This window comes from Papaver somniferum, chromosome 9 (genome assembly GCF_003573695.1).
Source record: "Papaver somniferum cultivar HN1 chromosome 9, ASM357369v1, whole genome shotgun sequence".
In the NCBI taxonomy this organism is placed as follows: domain Eukaryota; kingdom Viridiplantae; phylum Streptophyta; class Magnoliopsida; order Ranunculales; family Papaveraceae; genus Papaver; species Papaver somniferum.
The window spans coordinates 37,807,001-37,824,421 of NC_039366.1; the positions used below are offsets into that span (position 1 = coordinate 37,807,001).

Consider the following 17,421-nt stretch of genomic DNA (forward strand, 5'->3'; position numbering starts at 1 on the left):
ATCCCACTACAGAACACCGACCACCTTCTAACAATCCCACTACAGACCTCCGTTCTTCCTCACCTACTTCACCGTACCCTGTCTCCATTCCCACTCCCATTACTTCCCAGCACAACACCCTGCGACCTCCTACTTACACTCTCCCTTCTACAGAAAATCTTCCCGCTCCCTCTAATCCAACTACCACTCCCACTACAGTGTCACCCTCAGCCACAATACCTTCGGCTCCTACCATACCTACAGCTCCCACTCGACCTGTCACTCGTGCCTCGCGTGGTATTTTCCGCCCTATAAATCATCTTAATCTTCATGTCCAAACCTTACGTCATATCTCTCCTATTCCCCGTTCTCACTTGTATGCTCTTAGGGACATAAACTGGAATGTTGCCATGAAAGACGAGTACAATGCTATGTTGATAAAATCCAAGAATAATAATTTACAGCATGAGTTGCATGAGACAATGAAACTGTGGATAAAAAATGAAGTTATGAAGCTTCTTAAGAAGGAAAAAGCCGCTGTGGTTGATCAGGTCATTGCCGACTCCAAATGCTGGAGCTGCTTGAACCCTCATTGGACGATTATACTGAAATGGTAGTCCGAATTCTATGGAGGACGCTGCTCATACTAGTGAAAATATTTGAGACAGGTAGGAATCACCAAGGCATGACATTCCATGACGTTTGTCTATTTGGAGAGAACTGTGGTCTATAAGGAGTTTCTTCAATTTTTTTGTTTACGTCTTACTTAAATATCTTATGTTTTAATTGCATTTTACAATGTTGGCTTATGGATTTTGCTGTCAGGAAGAGTTGCATAAGAAATTGAGACCATGGATTTTTCGTGAGATTAGGGAGTTTGTTAGACAGGAAGAAGCAGCTACTGGTGTTGTTAACAATATTGTGTCGAGAATCCAAGAACATGCTAGTGCAAAAGATATTTTGGAGCTGGTAAAGCCTAGTTTGGGTAATAGATCTGCGAATTTTGTGCTACACTTGTGGATGAAGCTTCTCTTTTTCATCCAATTAGCAGGGACTACAGGTAATACCTGGAGAATGGCTTTTATGTTTTCCCTATGTAGATTTTCGTTTCTTCCAACCTGTTGTTATTTTAGAATGTAAGACACAAGGGTTGTACCTGTAGGAAGTTCATTTATGTCCTAGTGCTGAATCAGTTTGGACACAAAGTGTATTACTCATGTTCTTCATGTCTGTCTCTGTACCAGGTCTTGATCCCTTCACGGCTATTGACAGAGAGAGGTCAGCAGGAGAAAGCTTGAAAATTTCACAGCACGGTGACAGGTATAGTCGAAACCGTCATTTCATGATGGTTGCATTTGACTACGAGAACCTTCTCAAGCTCAAACGGGTTAGCGAAGCAATGCCGAAAACAAAGGAGGAGCTTTTCTCTTATGAGATAAAGTGGGATGTTTATGAAAAGGTGAGCTGAAACTGAACTTGGTAATACCTTCCCTCCTGTTTAGAGATGTGTGGTTTGCTTACTACTTGTTGACTTTGGTGACAGCATGGGCTGCAGAAGAGCATGCGTAAAGGGATATGGGTAGAGACATTGGAGCTCATTCGGCAGAGGAAAGAATCTATGCTGGTCGATGAACAAATCATGTGGAGCATCTTTGATTATCATGTTTCGGCATCACAGAGGGAGTTCAGTGCACAGGAAGAAGCTATTCTGGTGTTTGAAGAAATCATGTCAAGGCTTCACAAAAATGGTGCTTGCCCATCTGAAATGGTGAAGTATCTTGAACCCATATTTGGCAGTGGGTCTGAAAAGTTTGTGATGAGGATGTGGTATGCTCTTATCTGCGGAGTCAAGTTAGCTGAAGCCCGTGTTGAAAAGAAGTGCAAACGAGGATGGGGGAGTGTAGTGTTACTACCTGCACAGGGAGAAGACAAAGACTTTTGATGGGGGAGTATACTGAAAACACGTTAGTCTTAAGTTTATACGTTTGGGGTTTATATTTTGTCATTGCTCTTTTGATCCTCTCCCAAGTGGCCGGCATTCTTTGAGCCGCTTTATGGATGTATAGAGGTAAAGATATTTCCCACTTCGAATTCCTTCCATTTCTGCCATTGTTAGATAGGAAAATATGTTGAAATTAAGTGCCATACAAAATACGCTTGTGTCTCTCATAGGAGTGCCAATTACGCATTGAGTACTTGTAGCATCTAAGTTATAATATTGTACATGAATTGTAGAGGCCACGGATTCAATTTCTACGGACGACTCTTGAATTCAGTTGCTATCCTCATGGATTCAAATTGCGAAATCCGCATAGGGATTGAGATATAATCCAGCGTTGTATGTGGACAGACTCTTCTACGTGACAAGGTATGGAAGAAAAACACAAAAAACTCCACCTTGCCCGGGACAACCACAACTATATAGCTCTCGATCCAGGACTCGCAAGGAGTTATTGGTTTTAGATTCTTATTCTTTACCCATACAAAGAAAAGTCAACAAGATTTACATTTCTTTTTCCTTTTTACTGATATATAATTTTAATTTTACTTTCCTTCCAGTATAAGTCAATCAAAAAGATTCATTCAGAATCATATCTCTACTATATCATTCTCATCACTAGGTTCTACTAGGACCACAGCTTAGACTGCTCGATAGGTCTGCCATTACCCACAGGACCATACCTTAGACTGCTTAGTAAAATCAATACTAAATTTTAATGTTCAACAGTAACAACCTCCATGATTAATTAATTCAACGAATACCCCCTTCGCCCCTTCCCTTTTTTTAACTTATCATCCTCTCTGACTTCCTCTATAAATAAAAACAGCACTATCCTCTCTCATTTCTTCAAGATTCTTCAAGACTACTAGTTTCAATTTTTCACTACTCAAAACAAACATGGCTTCTTTCTTGATCACCTGCCTCTCTGCTATTGCAAGGAAACCTCCTTCAATGACCCCTGTTTTTCCTAACACCACCAAGTCTACTGTAATGAGTAGTACTGGTAATAACTTCTTCTGTCCTCCAATTCGTTGTGTTTCAGCAGATAATCCTTCTCTACAAACCCCTCTGAAACACAAGAAAAAAAGCAAGATTATTCTCAGATTTCTTCTGTTGCGGCTAGTCCTTCTGATCTCACTCAAGTTTCTGCTACATCGTGTTTTAGTTTAGCTGGTATGTATGCATGTTTTTGATCAGTAACTTATATCTCATACAGATCTAGTTAATTTTTTTGTTTGCTTCGTTTCTTATTTGATTTGCGATGTTTTTTTCTTCATGGGTTATGCAGATTTGCTTGATGCAATTGAGACGGAGAGTGGGTATGATTCAGAAGAAGAAGTAGAAGTAGAAGAAGAGGAGAACTTGATGGAAAGATGGACTGCTCGAGAAATTGAAGAAGGTGCTGAACTGAAAATCAACATGCCTGGTCTGTGCAAAGAAGATGTTCATGTCACTCTTGAAGAAACTACTCTTTTGATCAAGGCTGGTAAAGCTGATGAAAACGAGAACCCAGTTGTTGTTGTTAATGGTGATAAAACTGATGAAGAGAATGACATGATGATGAACACCATGATAAGTTTTGAACTGGATCTTGATTTCCTCAAGCTTGATGAAATGAAAGCTGAGATGAAGAACGGTGTTCTGAAGATTTTCATTCCCAAGATCATGGAGGAGAAAAAAGAGAAGCTTGTTATGGAAATTAAGGTCGAGTAAGTAAATGGGTTTAAAAATGGTGGTGGTTCTTGTTTTTTAACACCTAATGCTCTGTTTTTTTCTTTCTTTCTAGGTAGTTTTATGTTTGTTTATTTAGGGGTTTATGAATGCTACTGGGTTTTAGAAAATTTGTGGGTGACTTTTCAAATTCTGATCATCTGTGTAGATTGTCCTGAATCATGCTAAAATGTATTCATCCTCAATCTACTATATCAAAGTGTCTTGAATCTTGATTAGTAAATGAAATCACTGGTTATTATTATGTTCTTTACTTCTCTTCAAAACAATTTGTTACTAGTATAATATAATTGTTGTTGCAATGTCATTTGTCATCCATCAGTCAGTCATTCGGAAAAAATGGTGTCATGAAAATGTAAGCTTAGCTACAGCTAGAGCTAGAGAGAGGAAGTGTGTTTCGGTTTTTGTTTTGTTTTATGAGCTGTGAAAATCAGAGTTCGCACAACATCAATTTCAAAGTTACGTTGCATGTGTCTGTGTATTCTGAAGAAAGAAGAGGATTAACAGAGCTATATTTTATAATTCCAAAGGCAAAAGCAAAGACTAACACCAATATGGTAATCTTCAAATTATGTGTCTCTTACACTTGCTAAGACTATATTAGAGCAAGTCTTATGGTGGAATCCATCCATCTTCCACGCCACCTCAGCACTTGGAACTGTAGATGGAAGCGCAAGTTTAATGGTGGAATAGTAGAAAAGTTATTTTTAATGGAGCTAAAAAACGCAATTAAGAATGGAGCTAAAAGAATGCAATTAAGAATGAAGCTTTTTTTCCAGCCGTTAGATTTCAACAACTCATTTTAAATCTACGATAAAAAAACGGAATTCTTAATGGCGTTTTTTTAGCGTCAATCTTATTTGCGTTTAACGCTATTCTTATTGGCGTTCAGATGGATTCCACGAACCCTTCCACCAAACCATGGAACCCTCCTTGAATTTTTTTGTGGAAAGTCCCAACTTGGAAACCACTAGACTTGATATTCCATAATTTTTCCATACTTGGAATAGGTTGGATTCCACCATAAGACTTGCTCTTAACAGAACCCCTGTTTGAATTTGAATTTAAATTTTGGAATCATTTTTATTTTATTTTGGTCATATTGGTTTTGCTAATACAGAACACAGATTTTTGTGCTTCTCTTTAGCACATGCGAAGATTATGGTGATTTTTGAGCCAACTTGATGGATTTTGGGTTGCAAATCTGAGTGAAGGGATAGATTTAGGTCAGCCACAGATTTGAAGCATACAGCATTGCATGATAGGAATGACACTCTTTAAAGAAAAGAGAGTGATGTTGTAGACCCACACATTTACCATGGGAACGGATTTTAGACTCTAAAACAATGTACTTAACGCTCCTCTTTTGACTCTGGTGGAGAAGAGAAGACTCTCACCTTTGACCGATTTCCTCGTTCTCAACCTCATTCATAAAGAACTCTGAACATATGACTACTAAAAACTAAACCACATGAAGACTCATCATTTATTTATTTTTTATCTAGCCCACCAAAATTTCATACTTAATGATCCACCAAAGTTTCATAGTTCGCTATAATTTTTGTACCCCTACCCTCCTTTGGTATGATCTTTTTTCGACCAGATCTGAATAGATTTTTTTCATTTTTACTTGCTTTCTAGATTGGTTAGTAGATTGGTTTAGTTTTAATTATGTTTTTGAATTATTTACACTGTTTTGGTGATTTTATCTATTCTTTTAAGGTTTATTTTCGCTTTAATGGCAATTTTGGGTTATTGGGTTGGGTTCTAAGATCAATAGTGATGCTCTCCAACGATGAAATCTCCATCTTTGTTGTTTCCGACGACGAACTCTTCATCGGAATCTTCATCATCAACTTATTTGGCGACGAAATCTTCATCGGTGGTCTTTTTGACGACGAAAGCTTCATCACTATTTACAAGAGATTTGAGAAAATCACTCCTACTTTGGGAGCATTTCTTTCTAAACAAGAAAAACAAACTAAATGGTTGGAATTTAATTCCGAGAAAAACTGTCCTTCTTCCGATTTAATCGGATCTTATTCATAATTGTATTTGTCTTACTCCTGTAATCCTTCTTTTTCTGTTTTCGGATTTCTCGGTATTGTACTCATACGGTATGTTCTTGTTACTTTACATTATCTTATTTTCTATCTTAAACTCATTGTAACCTTGAAATCGCATTAACGAAAAGGTTCCTTGTTTAAAAAAAAAAAAAAAAAAAAAGAAAGAAAGATTTTCTGGCTTTTTTGAGTCTCTTGCTCATAAATCTCTAAGTAGTGGTTACTGAATTTGGATTTCTAGAGATTTTTGGGACATGCCTTCTATATCTCTTGGCATATTTTAAGTAGATTTTGGTTACACAATAAGATTCGGTCATGAGTTATGGAAGCGATTATAAGTGGCCTACTAGTTTTTGCTAAGGAGATAAATTTTAGGTCACTAAGAAAATTTGAGTACATAGCGGGAAAATTTAGGTCATGTTGACTCATGATGCAGCAGAGTTTGATCATTTGGCATGTTACATAATCTGTTTTGAGCTCTACATTGTTTTGAATATATAGGTCGTCTAAAGGTAAATACTTCTAAAATTATGCTTATTGTTACTGGAGAAGTACCCTATTTAACTATATGGGCTCAAGAATTCAGTTGTGTAAGTTCGCTTACATTTTATGTACTTGGGAATGCCGCTTGGTACAAAGGATGGTTCAAAAGGAATTTGTGACCCAATTATAAAGAAGTTTGATGCTAAATTAACCATCTGGAGACGTATCTCTTTATCGAAAGGAGGTAAGCTTGCTATTTTCAAATGTATCTTATCCCCACTCCCTACATACTATTTTTCGTTGTTCAAGAACCCATTTCAGTTATTAAAATCCTAGAAAAGATGATGCAAAAATTCTTGGGGGAGTATAAAGAGGGTGCAAAGACTTTTCACTTGGTTAACTGGAATTTGGTTCGTGCAACTAAAGAGAGAGGTGGTCTAGGAACGTGCAATCTCAAATCAATGAATTTAGCTTTGTGAGCTAAATGGCGCTAGAGATTTGGCGTCGAAAAGGACAAGCTTTGGTACAAGATAAAAGAAGATATTGGATCCCCGGAAAAATAACTCAAACTTATGGTGTCTCTAGTTTGCGTGTCATTCTCGAAGTTGCTAATTTGGTTAGTGAGAATTCAACCCACTTCTTACATTCCGGAAGTTCAATTACTTTTTGGATTGACATTTGTGTGGAGATTCATTAGAAAACTTTTCCTAGACTGTACAAGTTGTCCCAGTATAAAAATGCAACGGTCGACGATATGATATCTTAGGAAGGAGGATGGAAATTTGAATTCAAGCATGTTGGTTAAAAATTATTAGTATTTTTTATGGTTTGAGTTGGTATAAAATAGTATATTTTCCAAACAAAAGCAAACTTCATAATGATATATTATTTGATACGTGACATATTTTTATTGAAGGATTGTGTATTGTCCTTACATGTTAGGCATTCTCCTTAGATGATGATGATGTGGGAGAGGAAATGGAAATGGAAAATGATTTCTTTCGAAACCTGTATAAATAATGGCCGAAGTAGATGGAAGTGAGGTAGTTCACCAGAGCAGTAATTTAGTTTAGGAGTTCTACTTTTATTCGTTATCTTTTCTTCTTTTACATTTTGGAATGTAGAAATTCTCTAAACTAAAATTGATGCTAAATCCTTATTGGTGGCTCTCTAAAAGAGTCACAAACTAATACCGCAAGTGCACGGCGTCGATGTAGCTAATGTGCAAGTGCGAGTCGATCCACAGGGACAAGGTGTGTGTAGTTGAAGCTTAAGGTTTCACTAAAACTGAGTTGTAACAAAGAGTCTTGGTTGTGTTAAAACACACATGAGATGATGGCAGTGACTGAACTGAAAAACAGTAGAATATAAAGCAAGTAAACAGGAACATGCTAGGGCTTTTGAATTCACTTCTTGATCCTAAACTAAGGCAGATCCTAATCAATCATGTTCTTGTTTCATCTCAGGGAAGATTGTGGATGATTTACTTAACTAATCTTACTAACTTACCCCTAGCATCAACCAGTCATCTAGCAATCCGCATTAGTGGAAGGTTAATCCCCTAAGTTCTCTAGTTCACCCCTAGCATTGAGTGTCTTCTTACATCACACTCAATCACAGGTGCATTTGATCACTAAGTTTACTAACTTCCCTACTTCAATTAAGCATAGCCCTTCAAATGGACTGAATCCTTAGCTACTCTCGCTCTTACACCCCTAGAATCAACTGTCTTCTTACAGCACAGCTGATCACAGGTGCATTCACTCAACTAGCTAATTATCATTCCTACTTAGTTTCAGCACTACAAGAACAGTGACATGAACAAGGACTATCCTAGCTTACAATTCAAGAGTATCATCTAACCCCTATCAAATGGAGTTAGAACATAATGAAATTAAATGACAATGGAATTGAAATTGTTTAAAACATTGAACTGAAATTGAACTGAAATTGAAACAACATTAACAGTTGAGGTCCTGGCTATTCCAGGCCTCTTGGTGGTGCTCTGGCTAATTCAGGCGTCCCCATTAAAACATACCCACAGTCTCAATTTATACCTACAGACCCAATTTGGGTTTTCCCCCAAATTACAAAATTAGGGTTCTTCCCCAAAAATATCCCCAATTTAAACAGAAATTAGGTAAATTATTTCTACCTAATTTGACAGTACAAAACAGACCCATATTTTCTCTAATGCTCTCCCTAACAGAACATTAGGGTTCTTTAATAAATTCCCCCAAATCAGAAAATTTAGGGTTTGGTAATTCTTACCCATATTGATGTGATTTGACGAGTTTGTCTTCGACCCATTCTTCCCCTTGGTCCTTTGCTCCATTCCCATGTGTCAATTGCTACTCTAGACTCGCCTAATCGATTGATTTTTCTTCTAGGGTTTCAGAGAAAGGTGAGAAGAAATATCAATCAAATAGGGGGCTAGAAAGAGGGGGTGATGATGTTCGAGCAGGTGGAGTTGGTGGTTTGGTTGTGGCAGAGTAGGTGGTGGCGGACATGGTGGAGAAGGTGGTGGTACGGCAGACATGGTGTCTGCAGAGGCGGGAGAAGAGAATAAAGAGAAGGGGAGAAGAGAATGAGCGATTTAGGGTTAGGTTTTTGGGTTATATGTGTTGGGTGTGCTCCGGTGTTGGGCGGGATCAGCAATCTTGATGTCCAGCAAGACGAGAGCGTTGGATGACCACATCTGAAACGAATCGAACGACAAGAAGGGAAACAGCTTGTAGCGACCGTTGGATTGCGAGATACAACGAAGCTAACGGTTCCAGATGGGGTTAGGTACAATGATGTTTGACAGGAACTTCAGAGTTTGATGCACGATGATGAGCCGACCGTAGGATGATGTGATGGATTCTATCTGACGGTTCTCATGGAAATGGGTATGGATATTGGAAATGGATTTGGGTAAGGGTTTTGGGCCTTGGGTATGCCAAGCCCATATCTTCTTTAAGAACAATTCTTCCTCTTCAAGCCCACTTCTAGTTTATCCGGCTCTTGCAAACATCATTCTTTGCTGCCTTCCTGCGGGAGTCTTGACCGTTTCTTTGCTCTTTTCCGCTCCGCAATTCATCCAAACTTTATTTATTACCTAAAAATGCAAAATTAATTAATAAAAATATTTATTCTTGAAAACAATGAAAATACAGAATATGGGATAAAATGTAGAATTAATGCACAGAAGATGAGTTAAATGACAAGAAAAATATATAGAAATATGCACTTTTTAGCACTCATCACTTATCATGTATATAAAGAATTTTAAGTCATTTTTACTAATAATTCTTTCTTGTCATGTTTTCTCGTTTTATCATGATAATGGTTCTTTTTTTATTTCCTCATACTTTTTTATAAGTCTATACTCTTTTATATAAAACAGTATTTTCAAGTAAAAAAGGCAATTAGTATTCAGAGAACTTTAATTTGCTTGAACGTTTTATTATCCGAGACATACATAACCGTCCTAAATCGCTGATAATATTACAAAGAATATTATTGAAAATGGTTCTTAATTAATTTTGTACACATCATACCGATGTAATCTGAAGATCCTAGATTTCTTTATTTATTTCTCTATTTAAGTCATTATAGATGATATTTCCTAAATCCATTTTTTAGCTTATTTGAAAGAAATTAATTGTAACAATGTTAGTTTCAGTGGAATGAACCCTCTTTTATATACTATCTTACCGATAGCCTTACACATGGATACGATAAAATAACACATCTAGTTTTGTATGCAGTACTTAAAAACTGGAACTGAAAACATTGATTTTTGTAGATGATTAGATTTCTGTAGATGATTTACGCGGCGAATATAAGCAGGGTTTCCCTTATTTCAAAAAGACTAAGCTAAGAACAACAAAGGGATCAAACCAGAAAACTATGATGTTCAAAATCAGGAGGTTACTTTTGGAGACAAACTTCTCCACAGACAATTTGATACTAGATGAAAAACTTAAGAGACCAACACTTTTGATGATTTCTATGTGTTAAGAAAACTTCTGAAGATTTCATTAACGTAGTCAAGGTTATTGCCTTTACAATTGCAGTTTTCTCCCGTTTAGAGGATCTCTTGCGAGTTTTTGAGGAAATCAAGCAGCAATTCAAAAAAGACGTCACCGCACAAAATAACAAAGAAATGAGAATCTACTTTAAGAGAGCTCAACATGAATTTAGTTTTCCTGCACAATTCCGAGTTGGACGCCGAGTCGGCTTTTGGGTGGCTGAAATTGGATTCCTCTACCATATTTTTATGGATAGCTTGTGATTGTGGTTGGCTACTGAAGTTACAACATTCAGAAGCTCTTGGTGCATGTTTAGCCTTTTTGGTATTTGCGACTCTTGAAACTTTCTTCTTGTTAGTCATTTTGAGCACTATACTGTTTAATCTACGGTATAAGGATTTTATTATTGTTATGGAGGAACTCTTGGTACATATTTGTCCTTTAGGGTATTGAGACTCTCGTAGTTTTTTCCTTGTTAGATGTTCTAGCATTATATACTGTGCAACTACGGTTTTAAAGGTTTCGTTATTGTTATGGAAGAACTCTCACTTTTCTATCTTGTCAATTTTTGGGGTTCATATATAATTTGTTTTGTTCCTCCTGTAATGACTTGTTCTGTTACATGGATTTTTTTTGCATACTTGCTTTTAATATGAGAAGTCTATGCATTGAGCAACTAGTCTAAAGCCTAGTTAGCAATTCGGGATTCGGCAAACGCACGGAACGGCAAACGTACGAGTATTATACGGTTTTGTAAAATCCAGATTCGGTCCAAAATTCGGTCAACGGGACGTGATTCGTCAGTAATTCGGAACGGCATACGTACGTGTATAATTCGATTTATAAATGTGAGTTCGGCTCTGAAAATTCGGTATCTATATATAACAAATAATTTGTATTTATAAGGTCATAGACCAATTTTTATGCATATGTGTGAGTTATTTAAAGAAAAAATAAACTTAATATGATGATATTAATAATATATACAACATTAGTTATCCAAGAGGACGTCATATGGTGGTTTAGATGCTTGGTTAGTGAGTTTGAGATCTCTCTCACCTACACCTTCAAATCTCTTCAGTCGTTTTTGTTTCATAAAAATTACAACACGTCTAATATTCGGTCGTGTATGCTCGGGAGGCAGTAAAGCCCAAAAAGTGGAGTCTTTGAAAAGTAAAAGCTAAAGAATTTATGGCGAATTAAGCGGACGTATCATTCGGGATACGTAAAATTCGTGAACGATTCGCGAATAATCCGGGAATGCCACATAATACGCGATTTGGGTTCGGAGTTGCAAACGTACACGAATAAGACGGTAAAATTCGTGATACGGAAAAATTCGCGAATGATTCGCGAATCATTCGCGAACTTACTAACTAGGGTCTAAAGTTACAAAATGGCTCATCGAATTGCGCCGATAATGCTCGAGGAATGTTGATTCTTCTAATATGATACCCTTTCTTTGTTCCAAGCGGAAAGCTGAAGTTTTATATATGTGCCTATATTTTATTGACCCGGCTATGATATAATGAGAGGTCAGGCCGTGAAGAAAATGCAGCCTTCTCCTATCCTATATATCATGTTGTTTAGTTGATTGAATAACTTAAAGCGTAAAAATGAAAATATTTTACTACCAAATAAAGATGGAAGTTGGAATACATATAGACTGGTTATCAATTATCAATAATTTGCCTCTCTCTCTACCCTGAAACCTAAATTTCAATTTCTAATAATTTGCATCTTATATTCACATAATTTGGTTGAGTCAATCTCATGATGAGTTAGTTTTGATTGTCTGATTATTTTTTTCCAAATCTTTGATATGTGTTTGAGTTAGTTTAGATTGTCTGATTTCTTTTTTTTATTATTTTCCAAATCTTTGGTATGTGTTTGTAACACCTACTCTGGTAAATCTACGGATTAAGAAATACGACCTCGCTATCGTCCTCTCGAGAACACAATAAAAGAAAATCAAACCACCATAACCTATATCCGTCGCAAGTATCTCAAGTACCTCTTCGCCCAATGCTACTATTCCAGATAATTTTTCACTTCACAAGAGAAATAGATAGAAATAATGGTATCCACAAAAATTATAAAGTCTAGTGTTTCAGTATGGTAAATATAGAAAAGGATTATAGAAAGGGTACTTTCTCTCAAGACATGCAAATGTAGAATAACAAACTCTAAAAAAGACCAACTATAATGTACAGAAATACAAAAAACTAGAAGTTAGTTAAGAATATAAGTTCATAATAATATCCAGAAGAAGAAAAAAAAACAGCCTTCCGAGACTGACTTGTTCTTCTCCGGAAGAAAAAGCACTTGTAGTTCCGGCATCAATACACGGTATGGTAGTTTGTCACGAAGACTAAAATATAAGTCCTATTGGCAAACTTTTTTTTTCAATAACACATTTCCTTAGAATTAATATTAATATGTACATGAATTATACAGTAAAATAGTTTCAAATGGAAAACTGCAAATAAAAATTAAATTCAGGAACTTTAATACCAAATGTCGAAATCTATAAAATGTAAATCTAAAATGTGTCATATACGGAAGGAGTTTTGTTAGATAATGCCAGTCCAGACATTTCAGCAATAAAATGTGAACCATCGACAACAACCCTTCTTTTCTCGGATATGGTCCACTTTGGACCGGAGCTGAGCAGATTTCTATACTATTTCAAGCTTTCTAGGTAGTTAGTTTCACTTAGTTTTTATTATGTTTTCTATTTATCTACACCATTATGATGATTTTATCTACTCTTTTGAGGTTTATCTTCGCTTTAATGGTGGTTCTTGTTTAATGAGTTGGGTTTTAAGATCGATAGTGATGCTCTCCAACAACGAAATCTTCATCTTTGTTATCTCCTATGACCGAATTTTCATCAACAACTTATCCGATAATATTCATCGGTTATTTCTTTGACGATGGAATCTTCATCACTAATTACAAGAGATTTGAGCAAATACATCATATTTTTGGAGGATATCTTTCTAATGAAGTGAAACAAACTAAACGGCTGACATTTATTTCTAAGGAAAACCATTCTTCCTCCCATTTAATCGGATCTTATTCATACTTTTATTTGTCTTACTCCGGTAATCCTTCTCTTTGTCTTGTCTGATTTCTCGGTATTGCACTTTTACGATATGTTCTTGTTACTTTGTATTCTCTTATTTTCGATCTTCAACTTGCTATAACGAGATGTTTCCCGGAACATGATTTAGAAAAGGGTGAAATTCTCGCACTTACTATTCATGATTAGAAATTCGAAAAGTAACATTTTGGACTTTTAGCAACCGTTTTATACCTTTTTTGTCCTCGAATATAGACTTTAATTTAACAATTGTTTTGGTCAAATGGGAACGTATTGAGTCCCACAAACGTACCATCGACCATGTACTATTCCATTTGATTGACCCAAGCACTCGGATGGCTGCTACTCGACACTCGAAAAACGTACTATTGACCGTTGACTAAATAGTGTCGAGTGTTGACCATGAACATGAGTCCAGTTGACCGGTCAATATTTTGAACGCACTATTAGTGAACTCCAAAAAATGTTCCCACAACATTCATAGTGCAGTCATGTATTGGGACATGGACATCATTTTTTAGAGTCATATTTTGCCCTTTTGATCATTATGTTGTTTTTGGTATTCATTAGTACGTTAACCGTGTCCGCGAAATCGAACGATTTTCTAAGGAATTTTTCAGTAAAAATCTCTCATATAATCTCAAATTTCTATTAGTGAAAAGATTTTTTCGTTTTTTCTTAAAAAGTTGGCAGTATAAACTGGTGGTGAGGGCTAAAAAGCCTCGCGTCATTAGGGGCGACCCTGAAAGAATTAGGGGCGACACAAAAAGACAAAAAAGGTCATCCAAACCTAAAATTAAGTCATCCTTTTGGGCGAATTTTCGAAATGGCAATTATACCCTCCATAATCGGTAGATAAAACCATAGTCGGAAGTTTCCCTCCATAATCGGTAGATGTTAGTATAATCGGATGGTAATATGTACATATGCAGTTTTAAAGTTTTGTTATTTTGAAATAACCATACAATCGAAAGTTAGTTAGTTACCTTGTCTCGCGATTATGGAGTTGCCTCAAAATCGATTTTTGAAAAAATCTCAAATTTTTCGAATTTGGGAACTACCATACAATCGGAAGTTAGTTAGTTATCTTGTCTCCCGATTATGGAGTTGCCCCAAAATTGAATTTTGAAAAAATCTCAAATTTTTCGAATTTGGGAACTACCATACAATCGGAAGTTAGTTAGTTACCTTGTCTCCCGATTATGGAGTTGCCCCAAAATTGAATTTTGAAAAAACCTCAAATTTTTCGAATTTGGGAACTACCATACAATCGGAAGGTCTTCAAGTTCACCTAATTTACCGATTGTAAACCTCGCCTCAATCGGAAGACAATGATAAAATATTGTGTCCGATTATAAGGATGTTTTGGTTCAGAAGAACAATAAAAATGAAGCCACTATAATCGGTAGTTAATGTTGATCATATTATTACCGATTCTGAACATATCTCACAATTTTTTGAAAAGTCACCATAATCGGTAGTTAATGAGGATAACATTACTAGCGATTCTGAACATATCTCACATTTTTTTGAAAAATCACCAGAATCGGTAGTTAATGTCATCCTCATTAACTATTGATTCCGATCATATGTCACAATATTTTGAAAATTTACCAGAATCGGTAGGTAAGGTTGATTTGTAACCTCCGATTATGGTGAAAAGTTCAGCATTTTTAGACAGTCATAACTCAAAATACATTTATAACCCATAAACTGAAGAACATATAATCCAAAACAAGTATTTAAAACACCATAATCCAAAAGAAACTATTAAAACGAACACCATAATTCAAAAGAAACTGTTTAAACCACATAATCCATAACATCGAACAGCACATTATCCCCTAATTCCTAATTTTCTTCTTAGTATTGTCAGCTAGAGTTTTAGAACGCTTCGGACGAGCCGCACGACCCGCATCACCTTCATTTCCCTCAATATTTCCCTCAGCATGAGAGCTTGAAGAAGCCTGAGATCTTTTGTTCGCCTTTGAAGCTTTTTTCTTGGGCGCATTCTTCGTCACTTTCTCCCCAAACTCAGCTTCATACTCTTCATTATCAACATTATCAATCATCTCCCTGTGCTTTTTAATCTTCTCAATTGGCACAGGCTGTCCAGCAGTTATGCAATCAGTGCACCATTTGGACAAAAACTTGAACCTATTCATCTGTTTTTTTTAATTGACAAAACATCAAATGGAGTTCACCTAAGAAATTGAATCATAATATTAGAGGGAAAAGTCATAACTATACGCACCAGTTTATCATAGCCTGGGGGTTTTTGTGGGATGATACATCTGTAAATGGAAGCCGCCGAGGTCGACTTTGCTTTAAGTTCACGGATTACTTTTAGATCTGAAATCTCCCGGTACCACTCCATATAGCCTGAAGCATTTTCATGACCTCGGTTAGCAGCTCTCCCAGTGTTCACCATGTGGTACTGCCTCTCACCCCAGTGTTCTTTAACAGATGGATCACTAGAGTAAATAACCTTGATGTTGTCCTGGTTGGACTCGCATTTATGCACGTCCAACTTGAACTTTCCATTCATGTGATGCCATGGTACTGTTTGTCAAGCACCATGTTGTCGAATCACCCTAGAGCCATTGTACATCACATAACCTGTGTGGTGCCACAATGGTCCAAAATAATGGGACAACTCGGAACGAGGCCCTATATGTCCACCAGCTCGCTCTTTCTTGTATGGATCAAAGCATACATCTGAGGCCTTTAGTGAGTCTAATTTCTCCCTCAAGTTAACCAACTGCTCGTCCTTTGACCTTGTAGGGTTCTTTGTGAACTTGTACTTTGTTCCTCTCGGTGCACCTCTCTGCCACGCTGGGTTCAGCTCTGCTAATTCCAGACCGGGGTAGTGGTCATAGATCCATGTCTACATAGATATGAAACCAAGTATTAGAAATTGATTCTTAAAATAGAAAAAATAAACACATAACGATCAATGAATTAATAGAGTTGAGCAAATACCTGGAATAGACTCACGTTCCCGGAAGTTTGGCTAGTCCTAAGCCTCGACGCTTTTCTCAACTCTTCCATCAAGAATGCAATGGTTGTCGTGCCCCAAGAGTATTCAGCGACCTTATCGAGAGGATCCAAAAGTTGTAGAAGGTTGGCGTCTACTCGGTTTCCACTCGTATTGGGGAATATGATACATCCCAATACAACCAAGATATAGGCGGTGGCAGCGGCATCCACTTCGGCATCACTTAACGGTCCTTGCTTTTCTTTCTTGGCAGTACCTCGGAACATATTGATCAACTGGCTCATATTAAACTGTCTATTTTTGTAAGAGAAGCACCTGTTGAACTCAATGTATGCGGTCTCTTTATACCAAACAAGATACTTGTTACACAAATCATAAAGTTGTGCCCAACTTAACTGCTTTGTGTACTCATACTTGACAGCCACACCTCCCTCATTGAGATTAAGAATCTGCTTGGCATCATCTGGAGTAATGGTCATCTCCCCAAATGGCATATGAAAGGTGTCAGTCTCGGATACATTCTATCCACAAAAGCCGATATCGCGACCCGATCATGGTCCAACATTGAGTTCTCGGCATCATTAGCTAATCCAGAGTTTGCTATCCTTCTCTTGAACCTCTCACATACACCATCTAAAGGCCGATGTTTCAATACTTTTGCTGGTACGACAGTGGTCTTAAGAAGACGAATCGCATCGAAATGATACTATCAAACACACAACACATTGCAAAATCAATAGAGTATTTTTACGAATAAAATGACAATACGTTTGTAAAAAATAATACGATTACACTACAAGAAAAGTCACTTTCAGTGGTAAAATATTGTGTCACGAAAATCAATTTCTTCGTTGCAAAAATAATTTAGCGGCGCAAAAAGTTTCATCACCTATAGCGAGTCGTTGAAAGTTTTATGTGACGTCCTTAAGAAATCGTCACCGAATTTTTTAGTTAGCGACATAAGTCTTTTTGCCACCAAAACTCTCCTTTTGTGAGAAAATAAAGTTGACACAAGTCACTAATTTTGTGATGAAGAATTTTGT

The 17,421-nt window shown here is 36.8% G+C and overlaps 2 protein-coding genes across 2 annotated transcripts; one reads left to right on the forward strand and one right to left on the reverse strand.

The window, feature by feature from the left end:
* Positions 1–2,878: 2,878 nt before the first annotated feature.
* LOC113311812 (small heat shock protein, chloroplastic-like) lies at positions 2,879–3,694 on the forward strand. The gene is made up of 2 exons (XM_026560612.1): positions 2,879–2,984; positions 3,270–3,694. Exons 1-2 carry the CDS (start codon positions 2,879–2,881, stop codon positions 3,692–3,694), a joined length of 531 nt encoding a protein of 176 aa, XP_026416397.1.
* Positions 3,695–15,949: 12,255 nt separating this feature from the next.
* LOC113311813 (protein MAIN-LIKE 2-like) lies at positions 15,950–16,857 on the reverse strand. The gene is made up of 2 exons (XM_026560613.1): positions 16,363–16,857; positions 15,950–16,267 (listed from the first exon to the last, which is right to left on the reverse strand). The coding sequence occupies exons 1-2, from the start codon at positions 16,855–16,857 to the stop codon at positions 15,950–15,952; spliced, it is 813 nt and encodes a 270-aa protein (XP_026416398.1).
* Positions 16,858–17,421: the final 564 nt, after the last annotated feature.

Bases quoted from the DNA above. Each gene is read 5' to 3' on its own strand.
- LOC113311812 (XM_026560612.1), top strand. From the start codon at position 2,879: ATGGCTTCTTTCTTGATCACCTGCCTCTCTGCTATTGCAAGGAAACCT. The intron at 2,985-3,269 runs GTAATAACTTCT...TGGGTTATGCAG, and splicing joins TACTGTAATGAGTAGTACTG to ATTTGCTTGATGCAATTGAG.
- LOC113311813 (XM_026560613.1), bottom strand. From the start codon at position 16,857: ATGACCATTACTCCAGATGATGCCAAGCAGATTCTTAATCTCAATGAG. The intron at 16,268-16,362 runs GTATTTGCTCAA...ATATCTATGTAG, and splicing joins GGAACGTGAGTCTATTCCAG to ACATGGATCTATGACCACTA.